Source organism: Anolis sagrei, chromosome 5 (assembly GCF_037176765.1).
Source record: "Anolis sagrei isolate rAnoSag1 chromosome 5, rAnoSag1.mat, whole genome shotgun sequence".
Classification (NCBI taxonomy): Eukaryota; Metazoa; Chordata; class Lepidosauria; order Squamata; family Dactyloidae; genus Anolis; species Anolis sagrei.
The window spans coordinates 161,237,771-161,256,918 of NC_090025.1; the positions used below are offsets into that span (position 1 = coordinate 161,237,771).

A 19,148-nucleotide genomic window follows, 5' to 3' on the forward strand; every position below is an offset into this window, starting at 1 on the left:
ATTATCTGTATTAATTTCTTTGTAAGGACTATGTCCCATATCTTCACATTTCATGCAAATATGTCCACTGAGTTGCCAGCTTTCTACTGGTGTACTATAACTTGTCTGGTTGCTAACGGCAAGAAAAATGATGCATTTATGTTGTGTATGGATAATTGAGTCTGAGAAAATATTGCAGAAGGCAAGATCTGGGGACTGTTATATATTTAAAATTGTGATCTCACGTATTTCTTGAAGTACCTTTCTCTAAAATACCATAACCACTGAGCAAATCCATTATACATGGAAACTCGTACTATATTTGTGTCAACTTATAAAAACTGTATCTTAATGTCACTTAAATATTTTATCGCCCATTTTATGCTCTGTACTATTTACCAGTTTGTGACAATACAGAAGAGTCTGAGAAGAAAAACTGAACTGAACCTTTTAGTTGATTTCAGTTATACCACATTACCACTAAGATAGAAATAGCCTCACAGAAAAGAACCCTCTGGTAAAGTACAAACAATAATTTGGAAATGGTGTAAAAAATACTCTTCCACCTTCTTATCTTAATTCCACATTACATCCCAGATTCCTCAGCTTTAAGTGAGAGTACATAGGAAGGAGTTGGGAATAAGTTACTTACCTTTTTCTGGCATTCATCTAGTAAATAGTGCAAGTAGCGATCCAACTTCAGTTCTACTACCAATAGCACCAACACTGAGCATATGGAAAAAATAGGTATTTTATTTATATGCTGCCTTTCTCCTGGAGTGACTTAATTCTTCATACATTTTTCATATACTTCAGTATGCTTAATCATAATTACAGCTGGCATTATTATATAGAGACTTGACACACTCATCCCCAGAATTGTAATACTTCTAATTCTTAACTGCAAGCTTTTATGTGGAAGTAAGGAAGCAGATGCAGCCATTGTATCAAAAGGCATATGTATTCTTTCTGTTCTCCTTACAAAGATTAGACATAATTTTATACATATTTATACATATTAGCTTAACTACAATATATCATATTTCATATAATATAGATGGAGGGAGGGGGAGATGAAGCAAGGAATTTTAAAAATCTACTTGGTTAAATCAGAAACACAGCTATGAATTATGCTGTCAACAAATCTCTCCCAGAATCATCTTTCAACACTTTGATCAAGGCAAAAGTGCTTTTCCCCAGATGTGCCTGGATGATTTGTCACCTATTATAAGCTCTCCATGTACTGGAGCAGGAAATATTTTTAAAACTGGCATCCAGAAACCATATATTAAATATTCTGGTGCTCTTGTAATACCTGTTTTACTTTTTCAGTACCAACTGAGATTTGTTTTGTTTTTTTTGTTTTTTGGCTCATAATCATTTCCTAATGATCTTATTCCATCTGTTCCACTAAAAAATAAGCTCATGGAAAACCACAGTGAGTACTGTTTGATTTGGTTAAGAAGAGTGCAGATGGCTGATATGATGCTGGCAAATCAATTTCTTGGTAAGAAATCCAGAGGATTTCACATGTTTCTTGAATAATTCAATTTTCATTTATTTAAGTTTGCATTAGATACCACTGTATTAATGGAATTTTCACATAGCTCAGTTTCAAAAAATGGTTGTACTCTTTTCAGTTCTTCCTATCATCTTGAGCACAGACCTGTGAAATGACTTAACATCCAATCTCCTATCAATCTACAAAATGTCTTCCCGATATTAAAAATCAGAGAAGTATTTGAAAAGGCAGATGGAGATAATCCCACACAACTGCAGAAAACCACATTGGAGGGAGGGCTACATGGAAGGCAATATAATTGTGCAATAAATTGTGTAGATATTATTCCAATGTTGAATCATTTGAAGAATGCAACACAGAATGGGAAGGAAAGACTAACAGACTTAGGATGTTGTGGGTTTTTTCGGGCTATAGAGCCATGTTCTAGAGGCATTTCTCCTGACGTTTCGCCTGCATCTATGGCAAGCATCCTCAGAGGTAGTGAGGTCTGTTGGAATTAGGACAATGGGTTCACACCTAACTGCTCCTTGCCCCACCCCAGCCATTCCACAGATATATAACCCATTATCCTAATTCCAACAGACCTCACTACCTCTGAGGATGCTTGCCATAGATGCAGGCGAAACGTCAGGAGAAATGCCTCTAGAACATGGCTCTATAGCCCGAAAAAACCCACAAGAACCTAGTGATTCCAGCCATGAAAGCCTTCGACAATAGACTTAGGATGCCTTTACACAGTTTTAGATTTGCACTTGTTTTGCGCCTATACATGTTTTAAGAATAGCAAACCTGTGGCTACTTTTGTCTTGTAGGGAGTAGTGTACAGCGCAGTTCACAAAGCTGAATTTATTTTGCTTGCTCTTAGGTAAGTGGTGACTAACAAACTCCGCTCATTTCAAAGGGTCCACCCTAGTTGGGGCTAGATTTGTATTTAGCCCACTGTTTAATTCAAAGAGGAGCAACCTGTGATCTGCCCCTTCAAATACTGTAGCTCCCATCAGCCTGTTAGCCTTGCTAAATGTGGGCTAAATACAAATACAAGAATCATAAAATCATAGAATCAAAGAGTTGGAAGAGACCTCATGGGCCATCCAGTCCAACCTCCTGCCAAGAAGCAGGAATATTGCATTCAAATCACCCCTGACAAATGGCCATCCAGCCTCTGCTTAAAAGCTTCCAAAGAAGGAGCCTCCACCACACTCCGGGGCAGAGAGTTTCACTGCTGAACGGCTCTCACAGTCAGGAAGTTCTTCCTAATCTTCAGATGGAATCTCCTCTCTTGTAGTTTGAAGCCATTGTTCCGCGTCCTAGTCTCCAAGGAAGCAGAAAACAAGCTTGCTCCCTCCTCCCTGTGGCTTCCTCTCACATATTTATACATGGCTATCATATCTCCTCTCAGCCTTCTCTTCTTCAGGCTAAACATGCCCAGTTCCCTAAGCCGCTCCTCATAGGGCTTGTTCTCCAGACCCTTGATCATTTGTCGCCCTCCTCTGGACACATTCCAGCTTGTCAATATCTCTCTTGAATTGTGGTGCCCAGAATTGGACACAATATTCCAGATGTGGTCTAACCAAAGCAGAATAGAGGGGTAGCATTACTTCCTTAGATCTAGACACTATGCTCCTATTGATGCAGGCCAAAATCCCATTGGCTTTTTTTGCCGCCACATCACATTGTTGGCTCACGTTTAACTTGTTGTCCACGAGGACTCCAAGATCTTTTTCACACGTACTGCTCTCGAGCCAGGCGTCACCTATTCTGTATCTTTGCATTTCATTTTTTCTGCCAAAGTGGAGTATCTTGCATTTGTCACTGTTGAACTTCATTTTGTTAGTTTTGGCCCATCTCTCTAATCTGTCAAGATCGTTTTGAATTCTGCTCCTGTCCTCTGGACTATTGGCTATCCCTCCCAATTTGGTGTCATCTGCAAACTTGATGATCATGCCTTCTAGCCCTTCATTTAAGTCATTAATAAAGATGTTGAACAGGACCGGGCCCAGGACGGAACCCTGCGGCACTCCACTTGTCACTTCTTTCCAAGATGAAGAGGAAGCATTAGTGAGCACTCTCTGTGTTCGTCCACTTAACCAATTACAGATCCACCTCACCGTAGTTTTGCCTAGCCCACATTGGACTAGTTTCCTTGCCAGAAGGTCATGGGGGACCTTGTCGAAGGCCTTACTGAAATCCAGGTACGCTACATCCACGGCATTCCCCGCATCTACCCAGCTTGTAGCTCTATCGAAGAAAGAGATCAGATTAGTCTGGCATGACTTGTTTTTGATAAATCCATGTTGACTATTAGCGATGACTGCATTTGTTTCTAAGTGTTTGCAGACCGCTTCCTTAACAATCTTTTCCAGAATCTTGCCCGGTATCGACGTGAGGCTGACCGGACGGTAGTTGTTTGGGTCATCCTTTTTTCCCTTCTTGAAGATTGGGACCACATTGGCCCTCCTCCAATCTGCTGGAACTTCTCCCGTTCTCCAAGAACTCTCAAAGATGGTTGCCAATGGTTCAGAAATGACTTCCGCTAGTTCCTTCAATACTCTGGGATGTAGTTGATCATTAAGAGCGTTCAAGTCCCCAGGGCCAGATCAACTACACCCCAGAACTGCTGTTCAACAATATCTGAAGGGTTCATCTTGCTCTTAATGGAACTTGCTCCACTAAATACAAGTTACTGCAAATTTAACCACGAAATACATAATTGATTGCCCACTCACTAAAATAAATTCAAGGATTTCACCTTGCACTTACCTTCAATGGATAAATCCAGAGCACTACTGTTTTCCATAGTTTGTAAGAGCTCTGTAAAATAATTTCACAGATAAGAGACTCATGTTTTGGAAAACAACAGTCACTACAATGTTGCTGTTCTCGAAAACAAAGCCATTTCAAAAGATGTAAGGATTTGGTGTCATCAATGTATAATAAATGCACATAAAAGCGGGACATATATCACTTCAAGCATTCGAATACATTAATAATCTTACAGCACCCCTTAAATTGGCTGATTGAGAAGATAGTATTTCCCATAAATGGGAAAGAGGAGCAATCCACTCATTTGTGGGTTATTTCATGCATGCCAACCAATGAGACAAGAGTCCAAGTTCTTACATTGTGACTTTTAAGACACCATCCAATTTAATTATAAACTCCTGACCTGACAGACCTATATAACTCATCTAAAATAAATAGATTAAAACCTGTTTTTTTCTGGAGGGAATAAATTGCTCCCCCCCTTCCTTCCCCAGAATGCCGTACTGGTTTAAGCACTGGACTATGACTATGGTGAAAAGAGTTCAAATCCTGTTCAGCCATGGAAACCCACTGAGTGATCTTGGACAAGTTAGTCTATCAGTTTTAGAGGAAAACAAAAGAAAAAGTCTTATTAACAAAACCTGGCAATAAAGCCTTGCTAAATGACGAGATCACCTTAGTCTCACCATAAATTGGAAATCATTCCAAGGCATACCACAACTCTCATTCTGTGGATCCAGAGGAACAATCCACTCACTCATGGGACTTACACTTGAGGTACAGGCAGTCCGAAAGAAAGAAAGAAAGAAAGAAAGAAAGAAAGAAAGAAAGAAAGAAAGAAAGAAAGAAAGGAAAGAAGGAAGGAAGAAAGCTGGCTAGCTTTGGATAACATAGAGAAGAGTTAACATCCCTGTGGTTTTTGTTTGTTGTCTGTGCCTCTTTTCAGAATACTTCTTGCCACCTTCTGTCCCTGTAAGATCTGGATTTTGAAAAAAATGGCTTGTTCTGGAAACAAGGATTGATGATAAAGCTTCAGTGGAGACACCTTTTCCCCATGGTAACCCTTCCAGGAGTGATTTTTTTCCCAGGGTTAGATTTCTCTCACTTTCTGTTGTCTCACCCCCATTCTTAACTATGAGTTGTATGTAAGTCATATGTTTGTAACTCAGGGACTGTCTATATTTAGCTTTTCTTCTTCCAGATAACAATTGCCAGGAGCCCATTAAATTTGGGACCACAATATGCAAACTCTAAGGCCTCTTCCACACAGCTGAATAAAATCCCACATTATCTGCTTTATTATTATTATTATTATTATTATTATTTTATTTTAATACCCTGCCTCCATCTCCCCGAAGGGACTCGGGGTGGCTTAAATGGGGCCAGGCTCAATAGTACAGTTAAAACAACACATTAAAATCACATCAACAAAATAATAACAGAAGTAATATAACAGAATGAAAACAACAACATAATTAAATAATATATATAAAACCAAATGTCAGGAACCAACAACCAATGGTAAATTCAGTGTCTCATCGTGGGTGGACGGTCTGGTGCCACAATAGAGAATAGAGCTAATGAGTAAGGTGCATGTACTTACTCATTAAAGCAGCATTAAGGATAAGAAAATTGATCAGTAAAGGTTAGAATATAACAGCAGTAAAGTGCTTAAGGACAGATTTGTGTGTGTGTGTGTGCATGCGTATGCATGTGTCCTAACTGGGACTAGCTATCCAAGGAATTGCCTAGTCTAAGGTGCAATGTCCTTTGAACTGGAATATATAGCAGTGTGCATTCAGATAACCTAGTTCAAAGCAGATATTGTGGGATTTTCTGCCTTGATATTCTGGGATATATGGCTGTGTGGAAGGGCCGAGTCACAGTAAAAAAAAATCAGCCTACTACACTTTAATTTAGTGGCTTGACCATTTGACTATGACTCTGGAGACTAGGATTCAAATCCCCACTGAGCAACCCTGGGCAAGTCACATTCTTTCAGGGCCCTTCAACATAACTCTATATCCCAGAATATCAAGGCAGAAAACCCCACAATATCTGCTTTGAACTACGGGCCCTTCCACACAGTCATATACTATCCCAGAATCTCAAGGCAGAAAAGCCCACATTATCTGAGTGTGGACTCAGATAACCCAATACAAAGCAGATATTGTGGGATTTTCTGCCTTGATATTCTGGGATATGGGGCTGTGTGGAAGGGCCCTCAGTCTTAGGAAGGCTAAACCAAACTCCTCTGAACAAATTGTGCCAAGAAAACCTTGTGATAGGTTCACCTTAGGGTTGCCATACTTCAGAAACTAGAAGACACATGAGGGTTATATCAGCAGAAGCAAACAAATTCAAAATGCAAATGCATTTTTTTAGTAATGGGAAAATGCATTCTCTTAGATCATTCTCAGCCTCTTTATCTTTTCCCAGGCTCAAACTCCCATGCTAATGCAAAAAGGATGTAACAAGGTTACGAATACTAATTATTTGTGTTCATGCAACTGGACATCTGTTAATGTTTGCACATAATTTTAACGATGTATTCAAACACTTTAATTTAGCCCTCGTAATGTATAAACTCATCAATTACACCAAACTGACACTGCAGAATGAAAATATATTCAGACAGGATAATATTCATTGCCTCTAAATCCGTGAAATTCAGTTTGTATGATTGTCCCTTACCAAACAAAGTTGCTAAGAAATGAGCACACACTCTTTCATCTTGAGCAAACAATGGTATAACCAGTGTTGAATGCTGAAACAGAGCTTCTTGAAGGCAGGAGAGCACATACTTCTTGCGTACTTGCTAAAGGTTTGAGAAGGAAAATTGAAACCATTAATTATGAAAATAAGAGCTAGCATGGTGTTTAAGTGTTGGACCAGCATTGAGGCCAACATCTACATGCCATTTTGGCCATGGGCGATCTTGGGCAAATCTCTGTCTCTCAGCTTCAGAAGTCATTGGAAAAGTCTCTCTGAAGTAATCTTGCTGAGAAATCTTTAGATTTACTTTAGGATTGCCATAAGGAAGAAATTATTTGAAGGCACATAAAACTGCTCAAAGCATCATTATATACAATGTCATAATAAAATGCTGTCTATTATATAAAATGGCAAAATCTAGGCTTGCTTTTGAGATTAAAAAAATGTTTTCAAGCTGTGAATGGTTGGATCTGTGGATTCAGAAAGGCCGGCTATGATCTCCAAAATGTTTTCCATAAACCCAGTTTACATGTACAGTACTGTATCACAATATACAGTAGGCTCTCAATTAACTGGAACTCGGACAACAGGCAAAAAATACTTTAAATAAAAATTTTAATCAGTTTTTAGTTGAAATGTAAATTTATGTTTATTTGTCTTAATATGTCTCCATTTCAATATTAAATTACGACAGTTTATGGTACAGTATGGGATATAGCATTAGTTCGGCATATGTTTAATAGTAACTCTCAAGCAACCAGAAACTACATTTATCTAGCATCTACCAATCCCCATGAATGCTGGTTAACTAAGACCCCTTCTACACTGCCATATAATCCAGATTATCAAAGCAGATAATCCACATTATCCACTTTAAACTGGATTATCTAAGGCCCCTTTTACACTGCCCTATAAAATCCACATTATCTGCTTTGAACTAGATTATATGGCAGTGTAGATGCAGATAATCCAAAGCAGATAGTGTGGATTTTATAGGTTGGTGTAGAAGGGGCCTCGAGCTGTATAAAATCGACATTGAACTGGATTATATGGCAGTGTGGACTCAAGATAACCCAGTTCAAACAGACATTGTGGATTATATGCCTTGATATTCTGGATTATATGGCTGTATGGAAGGACCCTGCATCTACACCGCCATATAATCCAGTCTTTTCTTAAATTGAATTTGTATGTAAATTGGAACAGGTGCAATTTTTAAATGTAACTCAAGCCAAAATATGTATATTTTAGCTTTGGATAGCATAGGGAATGGTTAACACCCATGTGATGTTTTACTGTCTATGTCTCTGTTCAGAAGATTTCACCTCTTTCTATCCTTATGATAATCGGATGTTGAAAAATCTAGTTTGTTGTGGAAACAAGGATTGGTGATAAAGTCTCAGTGGAGGAACCTTTCCTTCCAGGAGTGAATTTCCCTTCCGAGAGGTAGATTTCTGTCACTTCCGGTTGTCTCACCCTTGTTCTTAACTATAAGTCGATTGTAGATTAGATGTTTGTAACTTACAGACTGCCTGTACATAATTTATAGCAAGTATAGTATAGGGCAGGGGTTCTCAAACCTTTTAAACAGAGGGTCAGGTCACAGTCCCACAAACTGTTGGAGGGCCAGATTATAATTTGAAAGAAAAATAGAATGAATTTCTATGCAAACTGCACATATCTTATTTGTAGTGCAAAAAAACACCTAAAAACAATACAATAATTAAATGAACAATTTAAAGAAATATAAACTTATTAGAATTTCAATGGGAAGTGTGGGTCTGCTTTTGGCTGATGAGATAATATTGTTGTTGTTGTTGTTGTTGTTGTGTGCTTTCAAGTAGTTTCAGACTTAGGTTGACCCTGAGCGACGGCCGGGTAAATTGCCTTGGAGGGCCATATCCGGTCCTCAGGCCTTAGTTTGACGACCCCAGGTATAGGGTATGGTTTTATAATTATGAGTGATCTTTTATTCTTTCCTATGTATTATGATTTGTCTTTAACAATTCTTCTGTATTGTTATGTGCCTACTTTTATTTATATTGTGTACCTACTGTAAGCCAGTCCGAGTCCCCGCGGGGAGAGGGGGCAGGATATAAATTAATTAGTAGTAGTAGTAGTAGTAGTAGTTAGGCCAATTATAATATGAAGTCAATAGAGTTTATGGTAAGTACAGTATGGGGTATTGTAGTCATCAAGCATATTTTTAATATGACATCAATAGAGTTTATGGTAAGTATAAGTATATGGACAGACCACACCTGGAATACTATGTCCAATTCTGAGCACCGCAATTGAAGGGAGATGTTGACAGGTTGAAATGTGTCCAGAGGACAACTAAAATGATCAAGGATCCGGAGAACAAGCCCTATGAGGAGTGGTTTAAAGAGCTGGGCATGTATAGCCTACAGAAGAGAAGGTTGAGGAGACATGATGGCCATATATAATAATGAGGAGGGAGCAAGATTGTTTTCTGCTGCCCTGGAGACAAGGTCACAGAACAATGGCTTCAAACTACAGGAAAGCAGATCCCACCTGAACATGAGGAAGAACTTCCTGAGTGTGAGAGCTGTTCAGCAGTGGAACTCTCTGCCCCTGGACTGTGGTGAAGGCTCCTTCTTTGGAGGCTTTTAAATAGAGGCTGAATGGCAATCTGTTGGGGGTGCTTTGAATGCAATATTCCTGATTCCCAGCAGCGAGTTGGACTGGATGGCCCACAAAATCTCTTCCAACTCCATGATTCTATAGTATGGAGCATCCAGGCATGGGCAAACTGTAGTCCTCCAGGTGTTTTGGACTTCAACTTCCACAATTCCTAACAGCCTACTGTTAGGGAGTTGAAGTCCAAAACACCTGTAGGGCCCAAGTTTGCCCATGTCTGGGGCATAGTATAGAAGGAGATGTACTGTTATCCTTGAATAGTTCTATATATACTCAAGTATAAGCCTAGTTTTTCAGCCCTGTTTTTAGGCTGAACCCCCCCCCCCCCCCCCCGGCTTATACTCAAGGCAAGATTATTTATTATTTTACTCTGTTGTTGTTATTATTATTACATTTATTATTTTACTCTATTTATTATTGTTACATTTATAATTTATATTATTTCAGATATTTGTACCCTGTCCTTCTCAAACCCCCCCCCCCGGGGGGGGGGGACTCAGGGCGGCTTCCAGCCAGTAACAATTCAATGCCTCAACGTACTCATAAAATACATAATAAAATATAATAATTACATACATTTAAAACATTAAATCACATTAATAATTTAACTTTATTATTTTACTCTATTATTACATTTATTATTTTACTTTATTATTACTGCTATTATTACATTTATTTTAATCTATTATTATTATTACTATTATTATTACATTTATTATTTTACTCTCTTTATTATTATTGGAAGGATATGTAAGCACACTTACATTGGAGGTTAGAATAATGGTTGAATCAGAGTTGGACAGCCTTATCTTCAATGACCGTCTTATGTAACTACTCAAAAACATTTAATCTACTGATGCCTCAATTAATGTAATTGTATTGGTATCTATTTTATTTTGAAATTGACCAGTAGCTGCTGCATTTCCCACCCTCGGCTTATACTCGAGTCAATATGTTTTCCCAGTTTCTCTGGTAAAATTAGGTGCCTTGGCTTATATTCAGATCAGCTTATACTTGGGTATATACAGTAACTTCTTCTCTGGAGCACTGATTTCTCAAAGAGTATTAGTTAAGCCTATATGTAATTGTAAGTCTCAAGTGACCAGAAATTATCCGCATCTACCAATCCCTCTTGACTACTCATTGGAGGGAAGGATATTAGAGGCAAAGATGAAGTACTTTGGCCACATAATGAGAAAGCTTAGAGAAGACAATTATGCTGAGGAAAATGGAAGGAAAAAGGAAGAGGGGTCGACCAAGGGCAACATGGATGGATGGCATCCTTGAAATGACTGGCTTAATCTTGAAGGAGCTGAGGTGGTGATGGCTTAGATGACTTAGATGAAGGGTTAGAAAGCATAATCATCAAGTTTGCAGACGACACCAAATTGGGAGGGATAGCCAATGATCTAGAGAACAGGGGCAGTTTTCAAAACGATCTTGACAGATTAGAGAGATGGGCCAAAACTAATAAAATGAAGTTCAACAGGGACAAATGCAAGATACTCCACTTTGGCAGGAAAAACGAAATGCAAAGATACAAAATGAGGTACAATGCCTGGCTTGAGAGCTGTACGAGTGAAAAAGATCTTGGAGTCCTCGTGGACAACAAGTTAAACATGAGCCAACAATGTGATGTGGCGGCGAAAGAAGCCAATGGGATTTTGGCCTGCATCAACAGGAGCATAGCGTCTAGATCTAGGGAAGTCATGCTACCCCTCTATTTCGCCTTGGTTAGACCACATCTGGAATATTGTGTCCAATTCTGGGCACCACAATTGAAGAGAGATGTTGACAAGCTGGAATGTGTCCAGAGGAGGGTGACTAAAATGATCAAGGGTCTGGAGAACAAGCCCTATGAGGAGCGGCTTAAGGAGCTGGGCATGTTTAGCCTGAAGAAGAGAAGGCTGAGAGGAGATATGATAGCTATGTATAAATATGTGAGAGGAAGTCACAGGGAGGAGCCCCCGGTAGCGCAGTGGGTTAAACCCCTGTGCCGGCAGGACTGAAAACCGACAAGTCACAGGTTCAAATCTGGGGAGAGGCGGATGAGCTCCCTCTATCAGCTCCAGCTCCTCATGCGGGGACATGAGAGAAGCCTCCCAGAAGGATGATACAAAACATCAAATCATCCAGGCATCCCCTGGGCAGGAGTTACTCCTGATACGACAAAACAAACAAACAAACAAACAAATCCAGGGAGGAGGGAGCAAGCTTGTTTTCTGCTTCCCTGGAGACTAAGACATGGAACAATGGCTTCAAACTACAAGAAAGGAGATTCCATCTGAACTTGAGGAAGAACTTCCTGACTGTGAGAGCCGTTCAGCAGTGGAACTCTCTGCCCCGGAGTGTGGTGGAGGCTCTTTAGAAGCTTTTAAGCAGAGGCTGGATGGCCACCTGTCAGGGGTGCTTTGAATGCAATATTCCTGCTTCTTGGCAGGGAGTTGGACTGGATGGCCCATGAGGTCTCTTCCAACTCTATGATTCTGCAGCCGACAGGGAGCTCTAGCGTGGGCTGGTCCATGAGGTTATGAAGAGTCGGAAGCGACTGAACGAATAAACAACAAACCAATCCCTCTGGGAGACAGTTAACTGGGGGCCCTTCCACACAGTCCAATATCCCAGAATATCAAGGCAGAAAATCCCACATTATCTGAGTGTGGACACAGATAACCCAGTTCGAGCAGATATTGTGGGATTTTCTGCCTTGATATTCTGGGATATAGGACTGTGTGGCAGGGCCCTTAGTCTACTGTAGCTGCTTTCACCAAATTTCCTGGTATTTTAGCTACAATACTGCGACAGGGCCTTGCACTGGAAGAGGTCCATGGAGGCATTTCTAACTCTGGCGACTGTCCTCCTCTCTGCTCTGATATCTGTTGTTGTTCATTCGTTCAGTTGTCTCCTGACTCTTCGTGACCTCATGGACCAGCCCACGCCAGAGTTCCCTGTCGGCCGTCACCACCCCCAGCTCCTTCAAGGTCAGTCCAGTCACTTCAAGGATGCCATCCATCCATGTTGCCCTTGGTCGGCCCCTCTTCCTTTTGCCTTCCACTTTCCCCAACATAATTGTTTTCTCTAGGCTTTCCTGTCTCCTCATGATGTCCTCATGATGTCTCCTCATGATATCTACTAGCTTTGAAAAACCAGTTTGAGGAGGGCCCACGAACACGCTCCTCGGCGCCTCACACTCGGGCCGAGGGAAGAAGGCGGAGAGGCAGGGAGTGCGGCCTGAGGCGACGACAGGGAGCCCTCAAGGACACGCACCGAGACGCCGCCCTCTCTCAGCGTCTCCAGGGCGCAGGCCAAGCACAGCGGCGGCGAAGGCGAGAGCGCCACCAACCAACGGGAGTCGTGACGAAGGTGAAACCGCGCGCAAACCAAAGGCTCCGCTGAGGGAGCAGCACCCGCCGCCATTTTGACCAATAACGCCTTCTCCTCAGAGAGAGAGAGAGAGAGAGAAGGCGTCAAATTTGGCGGCATTGCTTGTGCGCATGCGCTGGTCTTAGCGAGGAAGCACGCATGCGCACTTGTTTGTTGTTCATTCGTTCAGTCGTCTCCGACTCTTCGCGACCTCATGGACCAGCCCACTTAGCCTAGGCAAAAGCCCTTCCTCGCTCCTTTCTTCCCACTTGCCATTTCAAGCATCCCGCCGCTAGGGGTCGCTGTGGAGAGACCTTGCCAAGAAAAGCCAGGGGAGGCGTGTGCTGACATAGCCTGGCCCCTTCCTTCAGACGTCACTTCCGGCAGTGCGTTTTCCTTGCGTTCCGCATTTATTTCCTCCGTGAAACTCCCGGGCTGAACGGATCGGGGCAACATGGTGAGTGGAGCGGAGTCTATTGAGAGCGCTATCCCATTCGCTTCCTTTTCCCCCTCACGAGGCTCTCGCTTTCGGCTCCAGTGAAGTGCGGGCTCCACCACGTGCTGAGCCGAAAAGAGTGTCCTCACGTGGCCTGTGCAGCACTGGAACGGGCCTGGTTTAATGCTACTTTGATGTAATTTCAGAAATCAGTATTTCCTTTCCATCTCAAAAGTGCACGCAGATAGTATTAAGCTTTATTATCCACGTACAGGATAAAAATGTTGGACTTTCTTGTAGTTCAAACTACAGGAAAGGAGATTCCACCTCAACATGAGGAAGAACTTCCTGACTGTGAGAGCTGTTCAGCAGTGGAACTCTCTGCCCCGGAGTGTGGTGGAGGCTCCTTCTTTGGAAGCTTTTAAACAGAGGCTGAATGGCCATCTGTCGGGGGTGCTTTGAATGCAGTTTTCCTGCTTCTTGGCAGGGTGTTAGACCAGATGGCCCATGAGGTCTCTTCCAACGCTATGTTTCAGTGCTAAAGCTGTAAGTTATGGCTCCAAAGTTATTAATTGTATTCTCAATTAGCTTCTGAGGCAATAAATAAAAAGTACTAAAGCACTGAATCTCGCCTTTTCTCCGGGATCAGGGCTACATCTGCACTGTGAAATTAATGCAGTCTGACCCCACTCTTAACTGCTATAGCTCGGTGCTATGGGATCCTGGGAGTTGTAGTTTGGTGAGGTGCCAGCATTACAGTGAAAGCTATAGACCAGGGGTCCTCAAACTAAGGCCCGAGGGCCGAATGCGGCCCTCCAAGGTCATTTACCTGGCCCTCACTCAGGGCCAACCTAAGCCTGAAATGACTTGAAAGCACACAGCAACAACAATCCCATCTCATCACCCAAAAGCAGGCTCACACTTCCCACTGAAATACTAATAAGTTTATTTTTGTTAAAATTGTTCTTAATTTTAATTATTGTATTGTTTTAAAGTGTTTTTTGCATGACAAATAAGATATGTGCAGTGTGCATAGGAATTCATTCATGCTTTTTTCAAATTATAATCCGGCCCTCCAACAGTTTGAGGGACTGGGACCTGGCCCTCTGTTTAAAAAGTTTGAGGACCCCTGCTATAGACCTTACACAGTTGGATGCGAAGCAGATTCCCATGGTTGCAGACTTAAAGACTGTTCACTTTCCTATGGCTGAATTTCCTCTTCCTTTCTGCAGAACGAGGCAGAAGTAAATCCGAAGGCTTATCCACTTGCAGACGCTCAACTCACCAAGACTCTCCTAGATCTTGTGCAGCAATCCTGTAACTACAAACAGTTACGCAGAGGTGCTAATGAAGGTGAGATTTGGTTATTCGTTTGTTCCAGAACATTTCACATACTTATAGTACAGAGCTTTCCAAACTGAGTCATGTCATATTACCGTGTCGGCTACAGTGTGGCAGTATGTCATGCAGATGTAACGAGAAATGACAAAATCTAATGTTTAGTTAAAAATCTAAAGTCTAGTTGTGTCAGACTCTGGTGCTCATCTCCATTTATAAGTCGAAGAGCAGGCATTGTCCATAGACACCTCCAAGGTCATGTGGCTGGCATGACTGCATGGAGCACGTTACCTTCCCACTGGAGCTGTACCTATTGATCTCATATTTGCATGTTTTCAAACTGCTAAGTTGGCAGAAGTTGGGGCTAACAACAGGAGCTCACCCCACTCCCCGGGTTCAAACCATCAATCTTTGAGCACCAAATTCAGCAGCTCAGTGGTTTAAACCGTTCCACCTCTGCGGGCTCCACGTGTTATCTTTACAAATAAGATACTTTTAAATATATAAATGAAAGATCTTCATATGTTGTGTCCCCATACATTTCGTTATTACAGTTTATGTCTGTGATCATACCTCTTACATCAGGAGAGGTGGATCATAAATAAAAGTTATTATTATAAGAGGTTAGTTTGACTTACAGTTTTGCTAGTAAAACTGAATTACCATGTTGCGAAATTTCCAAAATGTGTGTCATCAGCATGAAATATTTGGAAAGCTCTTTTGTAATGTCTAACATTTTTGTATTGATGCCTGTGGATAAAATATTGAGTACTTCCTCTCAACTGTATGGTTGTCTGATTTTGTTTTTGTTGTGTGCCTTTAGGTTTTTCCAGTTTATGGCAAACCATAAGGCAAACTTATCACAAGGTTTTTGTGGCAAGATTTGTACAGGCTTACTAATTTGATGTCGAACCTATCAGCTAATTTGTCTTTATTGGATATAACCCAGCAGTTTAAGGAAGCTAATAGTAATTGCAGTTTCTTTTTTCTCACAGCCACTAAAACCTTGAACAGAGGAATTTCTGAATTCATTGTAATGGCTGCAGATGCTGAACCCCTTGAGATCATCCTTCACCTCCCACTACTTTGCGAAGACAAAAACGTGCCCTATGTGTTTGTACGCTCCAGACAAGCCCTGGGACGGGCATGTGGTGTTTCTCGGCCTGTCATCGCTTGCTCCATTACTATCAAAGAAGGTTCACAGCTGAAGCCCCAAATACAGTCTGTACAACAAGCCATTGAAAGACTTTTGGTCTAGATCTCTTGGGCCAGTCATATGAAACAAAAATAATTTGAAATGTTTGTTTCACCATTCTATCCAAATCTTGCTATTTGTACAGTGCTTTTTAGTTTTTTATTGTTTAGCAAATAAATAAATATTTTCCATCTCTGTTGCTCAGTCATACTGTTTCTTAGTTTTTTAACAAAAGAATGCTCAGGCAATTTAAAATCATCTCTGTGAAGGTATGTCTAGTGGGATTAAATTAGGTTAATTGTCCTTTTTGTCAATTGAGAAATTTTATTTGGAGATCAGTTGCTCATTAACTACTTTGAGTTCTAATAAATAGAAAGCATATTTTTATGGCTGACATGATGGCCCTCTGAAGATATTTTTATTATATCCTCTGCTTTTATGAACAAATATGGAAAAGACCAGTGTTTACCCTTGATAAGAGTATTGTAAGAAATAAATGGCAGTTTTACAACTTTTGTGGCCAAAGACAGTTCTTTAACTTTTAAAATGAATTACAATTGATAAGTTGTAAATTATCTGTAACGTAAGTGGTTAAAATACTTGCTGAATTGGAGCACAAAGCTTTATTATTTCAAATATATATTTGAATGAATGTAGCTCCCCAAGGGGACTCAGGGCAGCTCACAACAAAATACACAGTGGCAAATGTTCAATGCCAACAATAATATATAAACAAATCAAAAACAACTCAATAAATAACAAAACAATTCAAGTGAACCAAATATAGGACTATGTACATAATTACAAACACATTAAATCCTTAAAATCTCATTAAAACATATCTAAAATTAGGCCAAAATTATTGGGAGATGATAAAAGCTGATTTTGTAGTTTTTAAAATTAGTGTTACTACTCATCTGATTGCATTCCCATTATCCAGCAAGAAGGAAATAAATACATTTTGTCCATCTTGGTATGGCCTGGATACATATACAAAGTGAGTGCTTTCCATAGCCTAATGCATTTATCCATCCTGCATCTCCCCTAACAAAGAATGTGCCAATGTGAAAAACTGGATTTATCATTGTTAACCCTCATGAAGAAAATGGATTAGTGAATGCAAGACAGAATGAACCCATATGGAGCATTTCTGTCCTTAAGGAACACAGCTTTTCCACGTTGATGGAAAAGCTATGTTGCTATCTAGTACCTTGATTCAGTGGCTTACATGAAATAGAGCAAGTCATCTCCCTCATCATGCCCTCGTGCAGCTTTTTCTGTCATTGCTCCTGCCCTTCAATATTCCTGCAGGATTCTACAGCATCAAGGTTTAAACTCTGGGATGTTGAAGTAGATGGCAGCATTTGCTGGAAAGACATTAATACTGTTACTAGGATAAGTAATCACTTATCCTAGTTACAACAATTACAGTCAGGCCTCCCTATTGACATTTGTCACATTTATATCCCAACTTTTCTTCACTGAGCTTAAATGTGGGAAATATGGGTCTTCTATTGCCATAATCCCAGAGAAGTAGATGAGGATGAGTGTCATTGGCTCAAAGTTATCCAGTGTGTTTAATGTGGTGGAACACATACCTTCTAATTCCATAACAGAAGCAACCAACATAAATTATAAAAATAGTGAACATAAATTATAAAAATAGCAGTATGTTCAAACCAAGTTGCTTATAGGGAAGTCCACAAACAAAAGGTTTTGAGTACCACTCAGTTGTCCACATGAAGAAAAAGGCTGAAAGCCACTATATTAAGCTAAAAACAAAGGTCATTTGATTCTCACTTTCATGGTTATTTGTGTAAGCATACATATTCAGCTGACCTGTTTTAAGTGGTCAGAGGGCTGTTACATACTGGTCCTCAAGGAAACATCGTTGTCGATTCAGCTGCTTGCGGTGAAGAATTTGCACAGCACCCTGCAGATAAAGTCACCCAGATCCATTCCTGTTTGCATGCTGTTATTGATACAGTTCCAATGGATGTAACTTTGGCCCCTGCTTGCCCAGTATTGATGGATATCTCAGTTTGTGCAGCCTAAGAACATGGGCAGGATCCTTGGAGAGGTGAGACCTACTACGTGTGTTCTGGATCCTTGCCCTTCCTGGATGATCAAACAAGCCAGAGGGGAACCGGCAGAGTAGAACAAGGCAAAACTCCAACTTACCTAATGGAGACAATTGCGAGACCCATATTTAAAAAGCTATCCCTAAACCCCTCTATACCCAGTGTCCAACGTTCCCTCTCTGAGCAAGGTCTTGGAACATGTGGCCTCCCAACACAAGAGATTTCTAGATGAATCAGATTATCTAGATCCATTCAATCTGGTTTCAGGCCTGGCCATGAAATAGACAGCTTTAGTTGCCTTGGTGGATGACCTCAGCAGAGAGCTTGACAGAGGGAGTGTGACCCTGTTGGTTCTCTTGGATCTCTCAGAGGCTTCCAATACCATTAACCATGGTATCCTGAGTCGACTCGTCGGGATGGGACTGGGAGGCACTATCTTACAGTGGCTCTGGTCCTTCCTGAAAGGCTGTACCCAAAAGGTGGTGCTGTGGACTTCTGTTCTAACCCCTGGCCGTTGACTTGTGCGGTTCCTCGGGGTTCAATTTTGTTCTCCATACTATCCAACACAGTGGTTCTCAACCTGTGGGTCCCCAGGTGTTTTGGCCTACAACTCCCAGAAATCCCAGCCAGTTTATCAGATGTTAGGATTTCAGGGAGTTGAAGGCCAAAACATCTGGGGCCCACAGGTTGAGAATCACTGTTAACATATATATAAAACCAGTGGGAGAGATAATCTGGACTACAGTGTAACCCTAATGCAGATGACACCAACTCTACTATACCTTTCCATCTAAAACGAAGGAAGCTGTCCTGACCCTAAACCAGTGCCTGTCATCAGTAATGGACTGGATGAGGGCAAACAAACCGAAACTTAATCCAGACAAGACAGAGGTATTCCTGATCAGTTGGAAGGCAGACCAGGGAATAGGGATTCAGCCTGCACTAAATGGGATACACTCTCCCTGAATACACAGGTCCGCAGTTTGGGGGTCTTCCTGGACTCAGCTCCGAACCTGGAGGACCAGGTGTCAGAAGTGGTCAGAAGGGCCTTTGCATAATTAAAACTTGTGTACCAACTGTGCCCATTCCTTGAGA

General features: G+C 41.1%; 1 protein-coding gene across 1 annotated transcript; it reads left to right on the forward strand.

The window, feature by feature from the left end:
* The first annotated feature begins 13,350 nt into the window (after nucleotides 1-13,350).
* Nucleotides 13,351-16,171, forward strand: SNU13 (small nuclear ribonucleoprotein 13). The gene is made up of 3 exons (XM_060777137.2): nucleotides 13,351-13,460; nucleotides 14,672-14,792; nucleotides 15,773-16,171. The coding sequence occupies exons 1-3, from the start codon at nucleotides 13,458-13,460 to the stop codon at nucleotides 16,033-16,035; spliced, it is 387 nt and encodes a 128-aa protein (XP_060633120.1). The 5' UTR covers nucleotides 13,351-13,457; the 3' UTR covers nucleotides 16,036-16,171.
* Nucleotides 16,172-19,148: the final 2,977 nt, after the last annotated feature.